The 19,065-nt window shown below is 42.2% G+C and overlaps 2 protein-coding genes across 3 annotated transcripts in view; both read left to right on the top strand.

Annotated features, from left to right (window-relative positions):
• The window catches only part of cobll1b (cordon-bleu WH2 repeat protein-like 1b), a 21,873-nt gene extending 12,457 nt beyond the window's left edge, over window positions 1–9,416 (top strand). For both annotated transcript variants that reach the window (XM_078261812.1, XM_078261813.1), the window contains 12 exons: window positions 821–1,009; window positions 1,960–2,164; window positions 2,277–2,502; window positions 2,674–2,718; window positions 2,810–2,904; window positions 3,079–3,315; window positions 3,451–3,580; window positions 5,550–5,772; window positions 5,866–5,954; window positions 6,120–7,558; window positions 8,618–8,764; window positions 8,853–9,416. In XM_078261812.1, coding sequence (XP_078117938.1) covers window positions 821–1,009; window positions 1,960–2,164; window positions 2,277–2,502; window positions 2,674–2,718; window positions 2,810–2,904; window positions 3,079–3,315; window positions 3,451–3,580; window positions 5,550–5,772; window positions 5,866–5,954; window positions 6,120–7,558; window positions 8,618–8,728 — 2,989 coding nt within the window. In that variant the 3' untranslated portion in view covers window positions 8,729–8,764; window positions 8,853–9,416. The remainder of the gene's footprint in view (window positions 1–820; window positions 1,010–1,959; window positions 2,165–2,276; window positions 2,503–2,673; window positions 2,719–2,809; window positions 2,905–3,078; window positions 3,316–3,450; window positions 3,581–5,549; window positions 5,773–5,865; window positions 5,955–6,119; window positions 7,559–8,617; window positions 8,765–8,852) is intronic.
• Window positions 9,417–9,515: 99 nt separating this feature from the next.
• The window catches only part of grb14 (growth factor receptor-bound protein 14), a 37,886-nt gene continuing 28,336 nt past the window's right edge, over window positions 9,516–19,065 (top strand). The window contains exons 1-2 of the mRNA XM_078261815.1: window positions 9,516–9,623; window positions 18,244–18,458. Of these exons, the coding sequence (XP_078117941.1) occupies window positions 18,271–18,458 (188 nt within the window). The 5' untranslated portion in view covers window positions 9,516–9,623; window positions 18,244–18,270. The remainder of the gene's footprint in view (window positions 9,624–18,243; window positions 18,459–19,065) is intronic.

Below are 19,065 nucleotides of genomic sequence, written 5' to 3'. Positions count from 1 at the left end.
GTTCACCACCTCTTGGGAGAATTACGAGAATGGTGTAATTATCTTAAATGCGTCACAGATTTACTATGGTGTGAATGTCCAACAGAAAATCTTGATATGAATGAAATCAGTGGCATACGAATTCTATTCGCCTGTGGTATACCTGGTCATTCTGTAACTTTCACAACTGCTCTCTCCCACACTTTATTATTGATACAGTTTCCAGGAATGTTAAGCCAAAACAAACACTCAAAACATCATTCAAAACTGAAATGTGTTCATCATAGTTGGTTACACTGAAAACAAAATCCTAGCACACTAAGTACTGTATGTGTGTTCACGAATGCATAGGGTGTTGGCTCTACACTAAAAGGAACATACACTATACTGTAAATCAATTTTTACCACAACATAAACTATAAAACGCAGTGTCTACAGTTAGAGAAACTTTATCCTGTGTCTTATTATCTCTCACATTTTTGTCTATTCACAGCCATTTCTTCAGGCTCAATGGGTAAATCTGTCCACTTGGTTGTCTTGTGACTTGTTTGCAAAGTGGATTTGAGCTTTTTCATGTAATAGCCTCACTGCTTTCTAAAACCTGAGGAAGAAAGGATTCCTTTCATGCTGTCTGCTGCACTTTGATTTTCAATCAGATTATTGCCTGAGATAGCAGAAACAAATTCAATGTTGTTTCTATAAAATGCGCACAAATGCACATACGTGGGAAAACCATTCATCTCTAAAGTGTTTGTCTGGCTTGTGTCAAAGTAAACCAGACGTTTTACAAATGCTGAACCAACTCTGAGAATAAATTACACTTTTTCTTGTCCAACTACAGGGTGTCGACCAAAAGCAAAGCACCATCCCCGCCAGGACTAAAAAGGCTGGATTCCCCAGGTTTCTCCCAGTGGTACCCAGGAAACCCTCATTTAACCATGGACCAGAAGGAGAACCTTATTGATAAAGACCTCTCTCTGGTGGTGGTTCTGCCAGGCGGAGTAGAAGAAATGACCACAGTCCATGGAAGGTACAGTTCGCGCACTGTAATGCAATTTGAGCGAGGATACCATTGTTCATACTGAACATTTCAATACCACATTAAACACTACATCATGATGTCAGATTACATCATCACATAAAGTGCAGTTCCAGTCAGACTGAGTCAGATAGGTGGAGTAGCTGAATGTGTGGTTTTAGTTAATATTTTTACTAGAAGCACAATTGATTGCATTTCTTTATTTTTATTCTATCTCCAAATGATGTGAGTAAATAACTCCAAAGATTCTCTTGATTGCATGCTGTGGTGCAATAAGAACACACAGATCTTACAGTTTTTTTTAGAATAAGGTCTGTGTGTCCTTCTATGAGTCTGCTCACTCACACAGCTCAGACTTTCCATCAACAGAGTTGACTTAAGATATCATTATCTTTCTCACAGTGCACACAGTTTACAAACATTCTTTCCGGGGTGTCTTTTGCACCTTGGCCTCTTGAGAAATGACAAAGACTAATCCAATATGTGAGGATTAAGCACTGAATTATTTATCTTCTTTTCTTCCTCTAAACCTGTTCTAAGTGCCCACACAACAGAGTTAATGCTTTATTTTGAGGATTAAGTTTAAGGCATTATGTTTAAATTGTATGATCAGTGTCGGGAGAGCTCCATGCGACTACTGTTACTAAGTGCTGCAACTTACTGTAAATTTGCTTTGTATTGTTTCCACACATTCTGCACAGCTTCTTTAAATTTAAACTTTTATATTGTGTATAATATGTTTTTTATTTATCTCAACAGTTAGACCTGACATGATGAGTCAATTAATATGATGCCAAAGCACACACATTTTTTCTTGATTCCAAATTGCTTCGATCAGAATGTGTTTTGCATTGTGTAACTGGCACTTAACCAGATTTCATCACATGTCTCCCCTCTTATGCCAAACAAATTGTTTGTTTTTTCCTGTCCATCTTTTTTAGCAAACCTCTAATGGATCTATTAGTGACGCTTTGTGCAAAGTATCACTTGAACCCATCGAGCCACACCTTAGAACTGGTCACCCCCAACAAGAACAACAGCAAACTCAAGCCCAATGCTCTCATAGGAACTTTAAATGCAGAGAAGATCATACTTAAACCTAAAGGGGAGGATAAAAACAAGAAGACAGGTCCTCAGATGCCTGAGGTACATTAAACACATGACACCATGCTTGTATATGCAGTAAACACCTTTTATTTGTTTGTGGTAAAAGTAAAAAGATTGTATCAAATCAAGTGGCACATTTTGTCTTCTCCAGGCAACCGTACGGATGGTGATAAACTACAGAGGGACCCAGAAAACGATACTACGAGTCAGTCCTCGAGTTCCCCTGGCTGAACACTTACCAGCCATCTGTGAGAAATGTGAATTTGACATTGAGACCACAGTTCTATTGAGAGATGTCCAATCACTGGCCCCTTTGGACTTGTCCAGCTCTCTTAATGATTATGCAATAAGGGAGGTTTATGCAAAAGACACTAAAGGTAAGTACTAATGTATTTATAAAAAAAATCAAACCATGCTGCATATGGCAGGAGATTTTTGCATATTAAACATTCAGTGTTTGTCATACTGTACCTCATGAGCTCACGTATGTGTTATTGTTGTATATCCCACTTGTTCTGCACTAAATCTCATGCTTGTTGACCTTGCAGGACAACCTGCTTCTCCTGTGTGTCCAGCCTCACCAACACATGCAGGTATTTTAGTTTGTAAACTGTATGATTGATATCAACAGAGCTGTCATATTTCTGACCAATGTTATCTTACAACTGTGTTTATTTTTTTCAGGAACAGTAATGCCAGGCAAAGCTAAAAATCAGAAAGAGAAAGAAAACAAAGGCCTTTTCAGCAAGTTTAGAAAAAGCAAGAAAAAATCTGACCAGGTAATGCAGTGTGTTTTAATGTACTGATTATGCAAAGATACAGCTGTATCAGAAGGTAACTTTAAATGTTCAGAGGGAGGTTTGTTGACTTTGGTTTGCCATTGGTTGACATGCACTATGTTGTTTGGGAACAGGCCTCTTATCATGTTCTGATTGGATGTTTGTTCTTTCAAGGCAACGACAGCCAGTGCCCCAGCTTCTCCTGTGCTTATGAGCAAGCCTCGACCTCTCAGCATGGCCTTACCTAGCTCAAACTCATCTCCGCTCAGCTCCCGAACACTACCCACCGATGTGCCAAAGAAGAGACGTGCACCCCAGCCCCCAATCCTCGTGTCTCAGAGCTGCCCCTCGGACCTCAGCACTCGCCGGAGACTCAACTCTGAACCTACTGCCCAACTGGACAGTGACCACGTGAGTGAATATTAAGACAAAAGCTCTGATATTTCAGCATCGCTCTGAAGACTTATGGTAGAATGACAGCCATGTGATTTCTGTGTTTAGGCGCATTGATTATATAACTTAATTAGATCTTGTTATGTACCATAGATGGCTGGTTTAAGTCGTGGGTCCTCAGCAGAGTCTTCACTGAAGAGAACCAAACGCAAAGCTCCTCCACCACCCACATCCCCTAGTGCTGTTGTCGCAGAAACAGTTCCTTTTGATGAAAATGTGCAAGGTTTGTCTTCGTTTACATTTGTGAATTTTCATGATCACTCAGTGGGGCTGCAAGGTTCTTATACATCGAGATTATTCCACTGGTGCTTTGAAAATAAAATATTGCCTGTTCTGTGATGTTTTGTCTTGTGTACTTTGGCCTTCAAAGATAAAGACAGGTATTTTCAAACTGTGCAGCCTAAGCCTACAATTTATATTTTATTTGACTATTGTGCCTCCTAGTGGTCATTATTGAACATTTTAAACACTTCCTATAGCCCTGTGAAGATTCATGAACATGGAAACTATATGGTGGTCAGAGGATGGAAAATTATTCATCTAATTATGAACTCTGCAGATTCTGCTTCACTTAAGGATTTGTGCGACACTAGTTCTGCTTTATTTAGTGTTTTAGCTCTTGAGCTTCGTCTGCCTGTTTTTCCGGTCTCTATGCTCTTCCTCTTTTATCTACCTGTGTTAATATTCCTTGAGGCAGGCCTTTTAGCATTTTGTCTCCTCTTTTTCAATGCATACACTCACTTTTATCTAGTCAAGAAATGTCTGTGTAAAAATGAAAACTACAAACAAATGTACTGTATGCTGAGTCATTTTTTCACTCACATTTCAGAAAATTGTAGGTTCTGAATTCCCTGGTACTTTTTCTTGGTTGAGTATAATTATCTTGCTTGGACATACTTTCCTGTGATTGTGTAGACACATCTGACCCTCACTGTATTGTCCTATGAGGGAAGCTCCACCCATCCTGTATACAATTATGAGCTAAAACAAAGAATATTTTTCCAACAAAAATTAACTGAGGTCTGATTAACAAACATAGGGGATTTATTGTGGCTTACATTACTGAAGTGATAAAGATAGGAGAAGACTAACAGCCTTAGATGAAATTGGGTTGTCGGTCATGCATTTAGTTGCGATTTTATTTGCCGAGGTTTTGACATCTCTGCCGCCACACTGATACATTGGAGGTAAATGGAAGTGTGTTTGAAGTGCTCAGAGTATTGAAATTACATTCCAAAAACAATATCCTTGTTACTGTGGACATTCCACAGTATAAAGTACTAAAAACTATCCAAGGTCTGGGTTTTCCTAAGTAATCAGGATGGTGTGTCTGTTGAGGTTCTCAACTGGCACCACAAACAAAATTCACTTTACTCCAAGTGTATTCTGATTAGACATTGCACAAACTAGTGTCCTGTATATTCCACACCCCATAGCGATAGCAATTTACTTTCTGTCTCTGCGTCTTTCTTTTCTTGTTTTCGTTATATATTTTTAATTTTACTGTGTTGTTCAGAAAACCTCACAACTCTTTTGTTTCCCCATAGTCCTTTCACTAGCGGCATACCTCTCAGACCTCATCAATAGAAAGTGTAATCACAGACTTTTTATGACTGCTGTCTACATGTATACACCACCATTTCCGTCCATTGCTCCTACTTTTTCAAACACTTAAGTTCACAGAGAAAGATGACTTCCTCTGCTGTTTCCCCAACAGCGCAGAGGTGCTCAGTAGAGCGAGAGATCAGAGGCTGAGAACAGTGAGAAGCTTCAGTTTTGTTTAAGTGGCCTTGCAATACCTTTTGCTCTCTGCTCCTCTGTGATGCACTTCCTTTGGGTGCTAAATTAAGAACAAGACAAGGGAGACTGAGATGTAAAAGATTAAGTGGAATTCATTCATCAGAATAAGCTATTTTATTGAAAAAGGCTGAATGTCTGTACCTATGAGTACTAGAGTACTCTGGTAGTAGATAAATACAGTTGAATGCTTGGTTTCTGGTGGTGTAAAAACACAATTGCTGAAATAAATTAAAAATAATGACTTAAAAGCAGTTAAAGGACTTTTTTTTGAAAAAATTTATGTAATGTGATGTTGGATGCTTCACTGATCACCAAGCAACATTTTACTTAAGATGCCAGGTACGGTAAATGTGAATGAGTTTACATGACTTCTTTATGATGTTGTTTTACAGGGGGTGCAGCTTTTAACACACTGGAAGAGATTATGGAGCAAGAGGAGACCACTGCGTCTGTAATGTCTGCAACTGCTAGTGATACCCAGGGAGAGGACAGCAGCCTCAACATGTCTGCTGATATTTCATTCCATTCCCCGTCCCCAGAGGCTGACAAACTGAGCACAATGTCCATGGAGGGAAATGGGGAAGATCAGTCTTGTGATCTGTCCTCAGATGGCAAGTACGAACTCTAGTATGACTTCTCCACCCTCAGACATGTTTAAACATTGGTATTAGCAATACTTTGAATTCTCTCTTTGCTTGACTTTTATAGACAACTGCAGAGCACAGTGAATGATTCTGCAACTCTGAGTGATGTAAGGACAACTGATGGCACAGACTCATCTGAACTTGCAGATACTAGTGGGTTTGCACTTGGATTATAGTGATATTGTTCATATCTGTGCTGTGGATATCTTGCACCTACTAATGTATTTCTTGAATTTGCTGTACTATGCCAAAGTTCAAGTGTCTTTGCTTGAAAGTCAACACACCTGTCTCACAATACAAATTGTCTTTTCTGTACAGATAGTGCATGTCCAGTTGAAACTGTAAGCCAACACCCAATCTGTGAAGAGTCTACACCTCAAAGTGTCCAAGGTGATTACAGTACTGTACCCAGCAGCCTCCCTCCGCCTGTGATGCAAGATGCAGAAGCACAGGCCTCTGTTCAGGCAAACACTGAAACCCTCTGGGAGCAGACTGACAGGTTGAAGAGCCTGGTGGCCACTAGCACATCACGCCCCACTGGAGAGGATGCTCAAGTGCAAACAGATTTCACACCACTACCTGTGCCTCCACAACAACACATCGACAAAGTCCCTTCCTCAGCTAATGCGCCTGCCTTTGAATCATCAGGAAATAAAGACACAGCCACTGCAACGGAGGAAGTGGACACGCCTGATCTCAAACATGCCTTATCCCACACCTCAGAGACCTTATCACACCTAGACTCAACACCAAGTGCTCTTGCCACAACAAAGGCACCATCTATTTATGCCACAAACTCTGAGCCAAAGCCCAAGCCTTCCAACGAGCTGACAAGGGATTACATCCCCAAGGTGGGGATGACAACGTATACTATCGTGCCTCAGAAATCTCTGGAGAAACTGAGATATTTTGAAGTTGCACTGACACTGGAGCTGCCTCCTGAAGCTCCAGAAGAGGGCCTTAATATTGGTTCTCTTCAGTTGGAGGAAAGCACAGCACCGAGGGGACAGACGGAGGTCTCAAAGGAAAAAAGTGAGCTGCACTCTACTACACCCAGGGAAGACTTACTGACTAGCACTGCTACTACTCATAACACTGTTAATGGAAGTATACCTGAATCCATTGATTCCTTGTCACCAACATGTTTACCTAAAGCAGATGACAAGATCTCATCCTCGGCTAATGGGACATCTGAAGCAGGTTCACCAGCAGAGGTCAAGGAGATGAAAATTCCACCCGCAACTAAACCTAAGCCTGGTTCTTTCCGCTTGGCTCAGCACAAAAAAACACCTGGGTATTATGTAACCTCAGCAGCAGAAAAGAATCTCAGCGCTAGTCCTGGTTCTGGCCAGAAGGAGGCTCAGGGAAGTGCAGAGAGAGCAAAGTTACCACCCCCTCCTCTACCACCTCCTGTGCAATGTCAAGAGGAGACAACAGGGGCTGCTAATTTTGAGCTGAGCCCTCCTAAAAGGGATGACAAGAATGTAGCCAGCATGCGAATGACTAGGCAAAGTAGTTTGCCATTTAAAGAGCCAAGCACAGGGTTAAGCTTGGAAAAATTAAGGAGCTTTGCAGCCCCTAGGCCCTATTCTCCTGCAATCCCATCGCGCTTCGCCCAGGCAGTGTCCTCTGCTGTGAAAAGGAGCCAGTCTCTATCCCATTGGCCCAAGTCGCCTCAGTCGCCTGTTTCACCACCCTTCTCCCCAATCAAAAGTCGCTCTTCAGTCATAGAGTTAGAAGGATTATCTGAACTCAAGGTGAGTTCTAATAACACAGCATACTTACATTTAAATATCTAAATAAAGATGAAAGCAGCAAAGGGCTAGTTTCTACTCATGAGACCACTGTCGCTGGACATAGCTTTTTTTTTATATACTTCAACTCATACACTGAAATATGTAGAGAAGTAGAAGAGCACTTTGCACTGCTGAGCAAAGCGGGTGTCTCTTAAAAAGAGCAACATAGAAGTGGATAAGAGTGTGACTTATCCTATTACTGCTTTGGTTTGTTTGAAACCACTCTTTGCAATGGTGGGGCTTCTTTTTTATGTTGTATCAGCAATTTACACTGTGACCAGTGGTGAGTTATTGACTCTCATGAACATTAAAAAATCTTATAAGTAGCAGAATAATTTGTAATAGTTTCTGTGACCTATTGAGGTGAAACAGCCCAGAGTTTAATATAAACTTTAAAAGAGACTTAGCATTGGGCCTGTTTTTACCTATTATCATGACTATCATGACGTTGAAAGACAACAATTCAATTAATTTAATTATTTCTGTAGAGATTCCACATAGAATAGACTGAGTGATGAAGGCTGTATACCCCATAGCCCATTGCTATCTGAGCTTTAGATCCCTAAAGTCAATAGAACTTGCAGTTGTGACTCTACACTACATTATAATCCAATGAAATATAGAATTAGATTTTCTGGTACAATTTATTATTTTATGGAAAACCTGTATTACTGGTATGCATTGTACAGTAAAGATTGTGGGCTTTTTACATTCATTAACAAAATAGACATCAGTAGTTATTAATAAACCAGCATCAGTCCTGCACTTAATAGGCTCTTCTCCTTACACTGCCATCATGGGCATTGGGGCTATAGCTCCAATTTTGACCTGTAGAAATACTGTATTTACTTTTGTTGGACTCAATATAGTTGATATAATATTTAATATATATAAGTTTTATAGGCTTTAAAAATACCTATTAAAAGGTACTGCAGTCTTGCTTTCTTTTTGTCTTTTTATGTTGTCTGACAGTAAGTCTTCAGTGATCACATAAATTGTGTCTCTTTTTTAACATTGTAGGATGGTGAAATTAGAAAGGATGGTGACAAAGACTCCACTCTGCAGGGAGGAGAGGGTGAACCACCATCTTTTAGTGGGATTGTTCAAATGGAAGGAGAGAGCAGTCCATAGCAGTGCCTTAATTCTTCTGATGCAACAACATCTACTGTAAGCAAAATCAAACACACATTTCAATATATCATAAAAATGTTTCCACAACACATGCATAAACCATTGTATTTTTTTCTTCTTCCAGGAGGATCTCATCCTGTCTACTTTGAGCTCTCCAGAGTTTTTTATCACATGACACAGACAGTCTTTTATTTTACCTCTTTTAGTAGTCTCCAACAGTGTACATACAATTATGTATTTTGATAATTAATAATTGCTGTATTTTGTTTTATTTTCTCACGTCATTAAGTACCCCAATATCCCTGGCGCTGATCTGCATATTTTATTGCTTCTCTTTTACTTTGTGTGATGACTATCTTGCATTTAATGCATTAGCCTACTGTTGTGAGTGAACAAGAACGGTAAATGGGAACAATTCTATAAATTATTAGAAAATGTATTATCTAAATAATACTGGATGTGTAGGACAGACCTGACCTATGGTACTTGCGTAGATGCTCCTTAGATTATACATCAAATCTATATTTAAATATTGCAGAGTTTTGATTAAGCTATGCAGAAATACACTGATGTGCACATCACACATGTTGTTCTTGTCAAGCAGTGTTGTTATGAATAAATAAAGTTATAAATAATGAAATAAAGTTTCCTTTATTTCATTATTTGCCTTCATTGAGTGCATAAATGATGCATACTGTATGTGGTGGTGTTGTTGCTGCTGCTGCATACACTGCTGAACTCAGATCCCGTTGAAAACAGCCTGTTATTGACAACAGGTAAAACGTGATCACAGTGTGCGACGTAGGGCACGCTACAGTAGAACACCTGTGCTACACGTGTGAACAGTTCATTCCGTACAGGAGCAGCGGTATGAAAACTCCGCTTGAGGCACAAGGTAAGAACAGCTGTATAAAAGAAGAAGAAGAAAAAAGTCCATATTTAAAACAGGTATTATTTAGTCGGTTCAACCTGGCGTAGAGGGAGCAGGAAGGACTGCTACGGAGCACCGTGCATTTTCAGTCTTTTGTTGTTGAACTTTTACCTTCGTATTTATTTTATTGAATTGCAGGATTAGGAAAAATTCTCGCAAAATGTAACGTTAAGTTACAGCCCGAACGTCGTCAATGTTTTGAAGGGACAGTTGCGTTAACTAAGCTTTCCCTTTTTTGCATTTCTCAACTGTTCGTACAAAACTTGGGAAACATTTCACATCAAGGTCGAGCTTTCTGCCACACGTTTCTAAATAGGCCTAAAAGATACGAATATGCAGACGTCCCCGACATTTACAGGCTATTATCAAAGCATCTCTTTCAAAAGTAAAGCTAATTTAATTTTAACATCGTCCAACTGTTCTCAATTATTCAAATACAATGACATGTCTATGCTAGTTGCAACATATCTCACTGTAACAGCGTCCACCAAAGTGTTGAATTCGGGACCGTCAGTGTTTACAATATAACGTCAGTTAACGTAAACGTTTGCTACTCAGGTGCATATGCAACGACTTTTGAGTTGCAACGTTTAACTTAATTTAAACGAATAACAAAATGTGTTACTTTTAACATTCCATGTAAAATACAGACGATTAAGTAGGCTACATATCACACCCTAGAATTAACATACATTTATTTAATTGTACAAAATTTACCTCATGCAGTTCTAAAACAGTTCCTAATTACAGTCAGTTGCAAAACCATGAATTAAATTGTAAATTTACAGAGAAATGGCATTGACTAAACCTCCCTATTATTCTGTATTCTGTTATTGCAGCACTCCATTGACAAGAGGACATGATTGTGCTAAGACAGTATGTCATTGAAAAGAGAACTATTTCATTTTAAAATTAGATGCCTTGTCACCAAGGGGCCTGCCCCAAAACTACTGCTATTCTTCAAAAAAAACTAAAGAAAACACACATTGGTACTCTATCACAATAGCTTCTTTGGACATTTTCAGCATTTTAAAATAAGGCAACTCGCTGGAAATCAGTCAGTTGTCCTTGCTTCTCAACAACTTTGTCATGCCAGAAATGATGCAATGAATTCAAGTGAGGAATGACAGCTAGTAGCAGGAACTCAAGATACACACAATAATTATTCTTGCAAGTGGTGATGATCACTGCTGTCTCATGTTATGAATGGGTTAGTGAGGATTTTGGCTGTAAAGAAGCTGCTGCAGCACAAGTGTTAATCCAACCAACCTCTCCCTGTAGTTTCCAACAGCTGCTATGCTTCACTCATTGCATTCCACATAGGCCAACCGAAAGAGTGCACAAATGTAGTAACCTTTACATTTCACTAGATGGACATATTGCATCAAACTGAACTGGACAGCTGTAGCTTGACTTAAACTCATGATGATCTTTAGCAGGAACGATTTTCTCTGAGTTACACTACTCTGATCATTTGCTGGTCCCACAGAGCACACAACTTTTCATTCTCTTGAAGCCACAGAAACAACGTAAACAATGCCTATCACCAATCATGCCCCTGACAGTACTTCCTAGTACTGAAGAACTGCCCAGAGTGAGGCATTTCTGCTTGCAATTATGATGTTTGCTGCCAGAATGACCAGAACCATAGAAAAATGTTGCAGCATGAGTCCCTGTCAGCAGTTCCACCTTCCTCCACTGTTACCCCTTTTCGACCACCGCGAACCTAGTTCTAGTGCTGGTTCGCAGTTGGGTTAACTTGCAAACCTTCTCAGAACATGTTTGCTTTTCCGCAACCTAGAGAGCCACATCATCTGAGGCTCATCAAGCCAATGAGAGGGGAGCCACACATGCTTGGTCAACCCATCCTGCTATGGCTCAGTACTCCTCCTTTGTAGGTTGAGAACACTTCCAGGAGGAGACAAGGTGGTAATGGGATCCTATAGACTGGGGGAGCTGGCTGAACTATGGTGTAAGTATATGAAGTATGGTGGAACTATGGAATGATTGGAAGCAAGATAGGGAAAGCATAGACTGCAGCAAATGTCCTGTGCTGATTTTTCTTCAAAAGCAGGTAGAAGGATGGGAAAAGGAGGAGCCCAACAGTAAGTGCTATTTTAGAGGTCTTCTTTAAAATGCTAAAAAAGCTGGTTTCTGAGAGAGATGGATGCTCTAAACAGACCTTTTATTGTACCAATGGAGCACCCAGGAGATCTCCATTGTCCTTGTGGTGGAGGGCAGTTAAGCAACATGTGCCATAACATAGCCTATGGGCAGGTGAGGTTGTTCCTCTTTACCAGATCTAACCTCCTAGCTGATACAGAGGTCTTGCCTGTTGTTACAGCCGTGATAGGGACACACCCAGCAGCTGCAGGTTGTTGGCAACCATTGCCAACTGGATCGCAAGGTGGAACAGTTTTCACCATCTCCTTGTCCTTGTCCATGCTCTGCTGATGGCTGCCTTGCAGGATGGCCTTAGCAAAAGTAGGGCGGTGACTCCTAGACTAGAGTAGAGTGTTTAGGCATTAATGAGTTGCTACCCCACTTTTCTTTTCTTTTATTAAGGAACAGTGGACATTTTATCTATACTACAAACACCTTAAAAACCTGGCAATCAGCACTCTGGCATGCCAACAAACTAAGTTGGTGCTGTGGCACTGAAATTAGAGCTGATAAGGGTCATTGCAGCAACCATGGCCTCATTAAAACAATTAGTCTGTGTCAATGATGTCATTGACACAGACAATGGGGCCAAAACAACTCCTGTTTTTTTTAAATACAGAACAGATCAGATAATATCAAATAAAATATCAAATAATTGATTTTAAAACATAATTTGTGCATCATTTAAAGGCAAAATAATATAACTTGATGATTAATCATCTAAAAAAAAAAAAGAATTTGTTAACTAAATTGATGGTGCAACCATTTTACAGTACCATTTTTTTGTAAAAAACTGTCTGAGTTATGTGAAACACTCTTAGATAGACCCTAAAATACGGTAGATTTGACAATCAATCTATCCATCCATCCATCTTCATCCGCTTATCTGGGGTCGGGTCGCGGGGGTAGCAGCTCCAGCAGGGGACCCCAAACTTCCCTTTCCCGGGCCACATTAACCAGCTCCGACTGGGGGATCCCGAGGCGTTCCCAGGCCAGGTTAGAGATATAATCCCTCCACCTAGTCCTGGGTCTCCCCTGAGGCCTCCTCCCAGCTGGACGTGCCTGGAACACCTCCCTAGGGAGGCGCCCAGGGGGCATCCTTACCAGATGCCCGAACCACCTCAACTGGCTCCTTTCGACGCAAAGGAGCAGCGGCTCTACTCCGAGCTCCTCACGGATAACTGAGCTTCTCACCCTATCTCTAAGGGAGACGCCAGCTACCCTCCTGAGGAAACCCATTTCGGCCGCTTGTACCCTGGATCTTGTTCTTTCGGTCATGACCCAGCCTTCATGACCATAGGTGAGGGTAGGAACAAAAACTGACCGGTAGATTGGAGAGCTTTGCCTTCTGGCTCAGCTCTTTTTCGACAACGGTGCGATAAATTGAATGTAATACCGCACCTGCTGTGCTGATTCTCCGACCAATCTCCCGCTCCATTGTCCCCTCACTCGCGAACAAGACCCCAAGGTACTTGAACTCCTTCACTTGGGGTAAGGACTCATTCCCTACCTGGAGAAGGCACTCCATCGGTTTCCTGCTGAGAACCATGGCCTCCGATTTAGAGGTGCTGATCCTCATCCCAGCTGCTTCACACTGCTGCGAACCCGATCCAGTGAGTGCTGAAGGTCACAGGCCGATGATGCCATCAGGACCATCATCATCTGCAAAAAGCAGCGATGAGATCCCCAGCCCACCGAACTGCAACCCCTCTCCACCCCGACTACGCCTCGATATCCTGTCCATAAATACTACAAACAGGATTGGTGACAAAGCGCAGCCCTGGCGGAGGCCAACTCTCACCTGAAACGAGTCCCGACTTACTGCCGAGAACCCGGACACAGCTCTCGCTTTGGTCGTACAGAGATTGATGGCCCTGAGAAGGGACCCCTCACCCCGTACTCCCGCAGCACCTCCCACAGTATCTCCCGGGGCACCCGGTCATACGCCCTCTCCAGATCCACAAAACACATGTAGACTGGTTGGGCATACTCCCAGGCTCCTCCAGGATCCTTGCGAGAGTAAAGATCTGGTCCGTTGTTCCACGACCAGGACGGAATCCGCATTGTTCCTCTTCAACCTGAGATTCGACTCATCGACCGAACCCTCCTTTCCAGCACCTTGGAGTAGACTTTACCGGGAGGCTGAGAAGTGTGATACCCTGTAATTGGCACACACTCCTCTGGTCCCCTTTAAAAAAGGGGAACCACCACCCCGGTCTGCCACTCCTAGGCACCGTCCCAGACTTCCACGCAATGTTGAAGAGGCTTGTCAACCAAGACAACCCCTCCACATCCAGAGCTTTAAGCATTTCTGGACGGATCTCATCAATTCCTGGGGCTTTGCCACTGTGGAGTTGTTTAACTACCTCAGCAACCTCCACCAGGGAAATTGATGCCAATCCCCCCTCATCCTCCAGCTCTGCCTCTACCATAGAGGGCGTATTAGTCGGATATAGGAGTTCCTCAAAGTGCTCCTTCCACCGCCCTATTACCTCCTCAGTTGAGGTCAACAGCGTCCCATCCTTACTGTACACAGCTTGGATGGTTCCCCGCTTCCCCCTCCTGAGGTGGCGAACGGTTTTCCAGAAGTACCTTGGTGCCGACCGAAAGTCCTTGACTCCATGTCTTCTCCGAACTTCTCCCACACACACTGCTTTGCCTCTTTCACGGCAGAGGCTGCAGCCCTTCGTGCCCTTCGGTACCTTGCAACTGCCTCCAGAGTCGTCTGGGATAACATATCCCAGAAAGACTCCTTCTTCAGTCGGACGGCTTCCCTGACCACGGGTGTCCACCACGGTGTTCGTGGGTTACCGCACCCTTGAGGCACCTAAGACCCTAAGACCACAGCTCCTCACCGCAGCTTCAGCAATGGAAACTTTGAACATTGTCCACTCGGGTTCAATGCCCCCAGCCTCCACAGGGATGCACGAAAAGCTCCGCCGGAGGTGTGAGTTGAAAGTCTGTCGGACAGGGGCCTCCTCCAGACGTTCCCAATTTACCCGCACTACCCGTTTGGGCTTACCAGGCCTGTCCAGAGTCTTCCCCCACCCCCTGACCCAACTCACCACCAGATGGTGATCGGTTGACAGCTCCGCCCCTCCAAAACATACGGCCTCAGATCAGATGAAACGATTATAAAATCGATCATTGACCTTTGGCCTAGGGTGCTCTGGTACCAAGTACACTTATGAGCATCCCTATGTTCGAACATGGTGTTCGTTATAGACAATCCATGACTAGCACAGAAGTCCAACAACAACCACCCACTCTGGTTTAGATCAGGGAGTCCGTTCCTCCCAATCACGCCTCTCCATGTGTCTCCATCATTACCCACGTGCGCGTTGAAGACCTTCACTGCCACCCATGTGGCAGCGCACCCGACCCCAGCGGTTCCTCCCACAGGTGGTGGGCCCATGGGATGGAGAGATGTCCGCCACGTAGCTTTTTCGGGCTTTGCCCGGCCGGGCTCCGTGGCAAACCCGGCCACCAGACGCTCGCTGACGAGCCCTCCATCTGGGCCTGGCTCCAGACGGGGGCCCCGGGCTTCCTCCGGGCTTCCTCCGGGCAGGGTCACTTCATCCCTTCCTCGACGTTTCATAGGATTTTTGAACCATTCTTTGTCTGGCCCCTCACCTGAGACCACTTTGCCTTGGGAGACCCTACCAGGAGCACAACGCTCCAGACAACACAGCCCTCAGGTTCATAGGGACACACAAACCTCTCCACCACGATAAGGTGATGGCTCCCGGAGAAGGACAATCAATCTAGACCAATGTAATTAGCATTTGCATTAACTGATACCAAAATAATGTGTTCTGGGCTATAGTATGTGTTATTTCTGGCCCTCTCATGCTGCCTGGGGTTTCTTGTCCTTCTATCAGTCCACTGTTGGACCTCAGCAGAACCATTTGTCTACCCCCATCTCCTACTGCTCTCTGCTCTCCAAAAACAACCTCAAGACACTAATACTGACACTGCTGGTTTCATCTCTTAAGACGGAGATGCACTTGTATATCGATGGGCAGAGTTTTCTGATGATCAACTGTTATCTCGTGTTCATGGTATGCTTTTATGTGCACATAATAGTACTCAGGTTTAAAGGTAACCCAATCCATATAGAGCTGTGTTATTGTGGCAGATGCTATGGTAAGTACATGTCGGAGAGAGTGGATTAATGGAGACAGACACAGGTCATACAGATTGCTCTGATATCCATCTCCTAGCAAGAGATTTCCCAGCTACAAACTGTTTTACTTTCAGAATAAAGCTAAACCACACAAAAGATGCACATTCAGGTAGGTTTGGGTGATTTGACAATATATATCGTCATAACAATAGAAAAATGTCTATCGCATGTAATTTTTTTTTTTTGGTATAATTTCTATGTTGAAAGGCATCGGTTGAACTACGTTGCAATACTTACCTTATTTGGACGACGCTTTACATTCTGATCCCTGCAGGTTATGTTCATGTTGCTCTTAATAAAATGTTGCTCTTAATAAAATGAGAAATGACATTACTTTTCATCTGTCAAATATTTAATTCATACAGGAGTGTACAAAATTACATTATGTAATTTCATTACTATTTACTCATGACTATTAATTTATTGAATTACCAGAAAACATGCTTGATATATATCGTTGTCGAGATAAATAAAATAAAAATTACCTATATCGGTATAGAAGATATTTTGGCCATAATGCCATCCTACTGTCTTTCTATCTGGTTTCTTACCACTAAGGAAATTACTGAACCAATAGCACGACTATACAATCAAGCTCTTAAGACCCACAGTAATCTTCCAAAGTGGTCTCACCATTGCATTGCATTGCACGCTCAAACGCTCTGACTTACCAGAACTACATCAGCCACACTATTGCATTTTATTTTCAGATTCAAAATGGCACCTTACCTGCACTTGCTGCCCTTCTCCCAACACACAATATGAGACCAGTACGCCTCACTAGGTCAGTCTCACAGGCATTCATTCCAGTTCCCTCATACAAAAACAACTATGGCCAGAAATCCTTTTTGTATAGATACACCAACATTTTGAATGACATTCCCCATCACATTAGAGCACTACCATCCATCACATATTTCAAAAAGGCACACAAACTATTTCTTAACAGTTTCACTTGCACACATTGATTGTTCATGTATTGTTCAGGTCTTGTTTGCACTGTCTGTATTGTTGTTTTTTGTTGTCTGTATCTGGCTAGCTCATACTAATGTCCTGTACCTATGTTTTTGTCCTCATGTGCTGTAACTGTATTGTTGTTTTAGCTGTCCGTATCTGTCTAGTCCATGCAGATGTCCTGTACAAATGTTTCTGTCCTTATGTACTGTAAGTTGTGTTTATTGTTTTATGTTTTTGCAGAACAGGAACCTACTGGAAACCAGTTTTTAAACTGAGTCAGCCCGTTTATATTGTAACTTAATGTTACTTTTAACTTTCCTGTATAATAAAATGAAAGAAAGAAAGAAAGTTTGCCCAGCCCTAAATTCAGGAAGATGAAATTCATGATCTTTTATCATTCTGAGATGTAACGTTGTACTATTCCTTTACTCTTCATTTCTTCCCTTTGAAGGTAAAATCAACTTGGATTTGATCACTGCAACAGATTGTCATATTTACAAAAGTAATCAAGTTAGCCTTGTCTTCTGTTAATGTAGTGAGGTATTGTTTTAACCCTATGCTGCCTGTTGTCTGTCTCCAGTAGCCTGTCCTCCCCTGGTCAGACTCTGTTACACATTACCTTTCAAAAAGATGTTATCATCCCAACCATCCCCCACATGGAGCCTGTCACTGAATGACACAGCCCACAACACAACAAATACACTGGGCTGGCTACTCTGTACAACCACATGCCTTCTACAGTGCACTAAGTTTAAAGTGCAATTTGGATCCCTGTGCGAAGTCCATGACAAAAGAACAGTTTGTTTTATAGTACAGGCGGCCCTCATAGAGTCATTACTAAGCTAAAGACGTCCCCTTTGCGTAAGTGTGCTTTGTGCGCACATTTCCTGCCTTCCTGGTTGCAAAGATAACTATAGCAATAAACAAAAGCAGGGAAATTAAAGCAACAATATTAAAAAAGACTTGAGACTGAACAAATTATACAATTATTAGTACACTACTGTGTCAGAGCAAAGATGGCTGTTTTGGTAGTCGTGTTAAAAATTATCTTTATTGTGGTGGATCGTATTTGGGTGGGAGGGATCGTTTTGCCCCACTGGCCCAGCCGGCCTCGTGGGCAGCAGATGAGCCAGGGGGGGGGTGTGTGTGTGTGTGTGTGTGTGTGTGTGTGTGTGTGTGTGTGTGTGAGTGTGAGAGAGAGTTGTGAGCCCCGCCAGCCAGCTTGCTCTGTGCTCTGCACACACTCCAGTCTAACAGCTTGTCTTCTCTCTGCTCCAGATGATGCCTTGGATTTAGACGGCCCACATGAGTGATATGAATAACACACTGGACGGAATACACACTTCTGGAAGCCTCGGAGAGAAAGCAGAGATTTTACAGGGTGGCAAGGGTAATGTGAGTGGCTTTCCCAGCCCAGCCCTCATCTCTTTGCGAGCTACTTTACTAACATCAAATGCCCAGAAGATCAGGAATACGCTCTGTAAGGGGAACAGGTATGACTAATTTTTCTTTGCGTTTGCCATGAATGACACCAATCTGTTTATAAGATTTAATTAAGATAAATTTTGTTGCACTGAAACTGAAATTTAGTGATTACATTGTACAATGTGAGCTGCCCTGCAGAAGAATAGTAGCCTTTGTATTTGCAGGAGTTAGACGTCTATTTGAAAGCTGTGGTGTAGACTTTGTACCTGTAAACACAATTGGCTCAACCCAAACGCAGCTGTCAGTGGAGTGTAATGTATTTTTGTAGCACTGCAGTTAAAGACCTGGAATGAAATCAAGCACCTGTTAGTTTGTGGGAGATAATTAGTAACTCAGTAACTGCTGTGTTTACAGAGCAAGAAAACGTCAGTCAGAGAAAGGCACCTTTCGGAAACTGAGGCCCTCTCATCTGCAAGTGTGCTGAAATCTAACTCTTTCTTACTATATGATAATTGAAGATGGTATTGTAGATGATCTTTTCACACATTTTTTTTTTCTGATTGATTCAGATGCTTGTTCCCTATAAGGACATGTTAAATTCATTTCAGGTTTAAAGAACAAAACCTATAGCCTGACTACTTTTTACTGCCAACCATTTGCAGATGCACACCTTAG

Source organism: Sander vitreus, chromosome 11 (genome assembly GCF_031162955.1).
Source record: "Sander vitreus isolate 19-12246 chromosome 11, sanVit1, whole genome shotgun sequence".
Lineage (NCBI taxonomy): Eukaryota > Metazoa > Chordata > Actinopteri > Perciformes > Percidae > Sander > Sander vitreus.
The sequence above is the reverse complement of the archived record's forward strand: the minus strand, read 5'-3'. Positions and strand labels throughout refer to the sequence as shown.